This window comes from Octopus bimaculoides, chromosome 27 (assembly GCF_001194135.2).
Source record: "Octopus bimaculoides isolate UCB-OBI-ISO-001 chromosome 27, ASM119413v2, whole genome shotgun sequence".
In the NCBI taxonomy this organism is placed as follows: domain Eukaryota; kingdom Metazoa; phylum Mollusca; class Cephalopoda; order Octopoda; family Octopodidae; genus Octopus; species Octopus bimaculoides.
This window is the reverse complement of record NC_069007.1, coordinates 7,622,986-7,625,823: the sequence shown is the minus strand read 5'-3', so window position 1 is coordinate 7,625,823 and position 2,838 is coordinate 7,622,986. Positions and strand designations below refer to the sequence as shown.

At 35.8% G+C, this 2,838-nt stretch overlaps 1 protein-coding gene across 1 annotated transcript in view; it reads right to left on the bottom strand.

Annotated features, from left to right (window-relative positions):
• LOC106875207 (uncharacterized) overlaps positions 1-2,838 on the bottom strand; it is a 5,667-nt gene that overhangs the window by 2,227 nt on the left and 602 nt on the right. The window contains exon 2 of the mRNA XM_014923252.2: positions 35-185. Within this exon, the coding sequence (XP_014778738.2) occupies positions 35-185 (151 nt within the window). The remainder of the gene's footprint in view (positions 1-34; positions 186-2,838) is intronic.

Genomic DNA, 2,838 nt, shown 5'->3' with positions numbered 1-2,838 from the left:
TATATCTATATACGTGTGTGTGTGTGTGTTTTACCGTCTCACTTCCTCTTCACGAATTCGTCGTTCCTCCTCTTCCGCCTTCTTCCTTTCGTATTCTTGACGTTCCTGAACCGCCATCTCTGCCAATCTCTCTTGCTCAGCTTTGCGAAATTCTTCCTCTTTCTGTCGCTGGAGTATTAGCATCTCTGTTTGTGAAGATAACCTCAGTAAATGACTGTACGTGTGCATACAACATAGATACGTCGGTATACACGCACACACACACGCATACATACATACATACATACAGACAGACAGACAGACAGACAGACATACGTATTCTTTTATCTTCTGCTTGTTTCAGTCTTTTTACTGCGGCCATGCTGGGACATGAAAAATGGGTTCAAAATACATATTGTAAATAATTATATTCGAATTATCGCTCAATTAACACATCAAAATTAAAATATAAAATTTACGCTGCATTAAATGAAAAATAAAAATTTTACAACAGTATATACGCATACTAGACTATCTAAAACATACATATATACACCAAAATACACAGATACATACGCACAGACAATATACGTATACGTTTTTTAAAATTTATATTAGTTTTAGATTGCGTCGTCATTTCTCTCCCATTTTAAACAAAACTGTCCGATGAACGGGAACGTGAAACTCTGAGTAACAGCATTTTGTTATATTTCTGCTGCTTTTAAATAAAGCATATTACTCTACCTCTGATATTTGAGTACTCTTTTCTCCACCTTGTTTCACATTTATGTGTTTACTCCGGTCTCGAAGAAATTGTTGGCGAATGAATCGACCCCAGTACTTCGGTTTTTCACTCGGACTCTGTTTGCCGAACCGCTAAGTTACGGGGACATAAACACACCAGCACTGGTTATCAAGCGGTAGTGTGGAACAAACACAGGCACAAAAATAAATACACACACGCACACATATATGTACATATATACGACGGGATTCTTTCAGTTTCTGCTATAAAATCCACTCACAAGGCAGTGGGTTTGAACCTCGAACCATGTGGTCGGAAAGCAAGCTTCTTACTACACAGCCACATCTGCACCTAAGTATATATTCACTATTACTTATATTTATTAATTAATTATTATATCCATTTTTAATTTATTATTAAATCCATTTATTATTATTATTATTATTATTATTAGAGAATAGTTCTTCATTCTCACTAATATTTTCTCCTGCATGCAAGTTACTACAGCCAAATACCAGACTGTATTCCAATCGAAATAAGCGAATCAGATATTAAAGAACGAATTACCTTTTGACAAATCACATGAACAAACACATCTACACCGAATGATGCAGAACCTCACCCGCGAGAAACCAATGCAAGATGGGTCGAAGCGATCGTAGTGATTAATAGAGAATCTCTTGAGTTCCTTTTTCTTGCTCGATGTTAAGAGAGAGAGAGAGAGAGAGGGAGAAAGAGAGAGAGAGAGAGAAAGAGAGAGAGAGAGAGAGAGAGAGAGAGAGAGAGAGAGAGAGAGAGAGAGAGAGAAGTTTAAAAATAATGATCATAGCATATAATTCCTTTATTAAACCAAATTTGGCTTACAGCTGTTTTTAATAGTCATTATAGATAGGTTTACTCAGTTGGTAAATTGAACGACCCCATTATTTGTTCTGTGTGTGTGTGTATGTGTGCCTGAGTATTTGAGTATGACATGTGTGCGCGCGCGCGTGTTATGTATGTATATATATATATATATATATATATATTGATGTAGACACCCCTGATAAGAGTCCAATAAGAAACGAAAATCGATTAAGGTGTTCATTATTATTTTTTTCAATCTCTGGAGACAGTTTAATTAGGCCTGTTTATATGAGGACTATTTAGGTCTCATATATTATATAATACCTTGATACAGTGTGGACTGAGATCTCCATCGACAGGCCCCTGATATTCAAAAATGAAGAGTTAAAACGGTACGCAAATTAATATCTTCGGTTTTCTGTAGTTATTGTAATTGTTGAGTATATAAACAGATTCGCATCTTGTTTCTCTGCGACAGGTCAAATTGATGGAGACGCTTGCTTCCCGACCACATGATTCATCCCCTTTCTTTTTCAGTCTCTGGAGAAATAGCTAAATTAGCCCTGTTTAAAAATCTACTAAATCAGCCCCTTGCAACCTGCCTTCCCCCGTTCTACATTCAACTTTAACATTCCAATCGTCTCCCACTTTCTCCACACAATAGCCATGCCTCAAATGCTCTGCTCGTTATTTCCGGAAATGGCTCTGACGAAAGTAGCATTAATTTTCTTGGGTCGTTCAATTTACCTCGATTGACCAATAGATATCAATTGAGTAAACCTATCAATAATGTACCTATAACGATTACTGGAAACAGCTGTAAGCCAAAAGAATTATATGTAAAGACCATTATTTTAACTTGTTTCTCATATATCTCTCTGTAAGAACCATTTTATCTGAAGCTCATCCACAGATTTACAATATAGAATTGTGATATATATATATATTTGTTTTGCAAGATTTTTGATGTGAAATCGTTTGTTGAAACAGATATTGTTGTATTTGGGGATGGTTATGTTGCCAGTTTAGCCAATAAAATACAAAATGGCTTATCGTTAGCAAGGAGGGACACACATATAAGAAAGAAGAAAGCAAAGGACCACTGATGAGGTCACAGAAGTGTGATGAAAGAACTCTGGCCAAAATATGATAAATGTAATGTAATGTAATATAAAGCTGAAGCAAATTAACACCAAATATACAGTGCGCGTGTTTTTATTGGCTAAACTAGCAACATGACCATCCCCAAATACAACAATATATATATA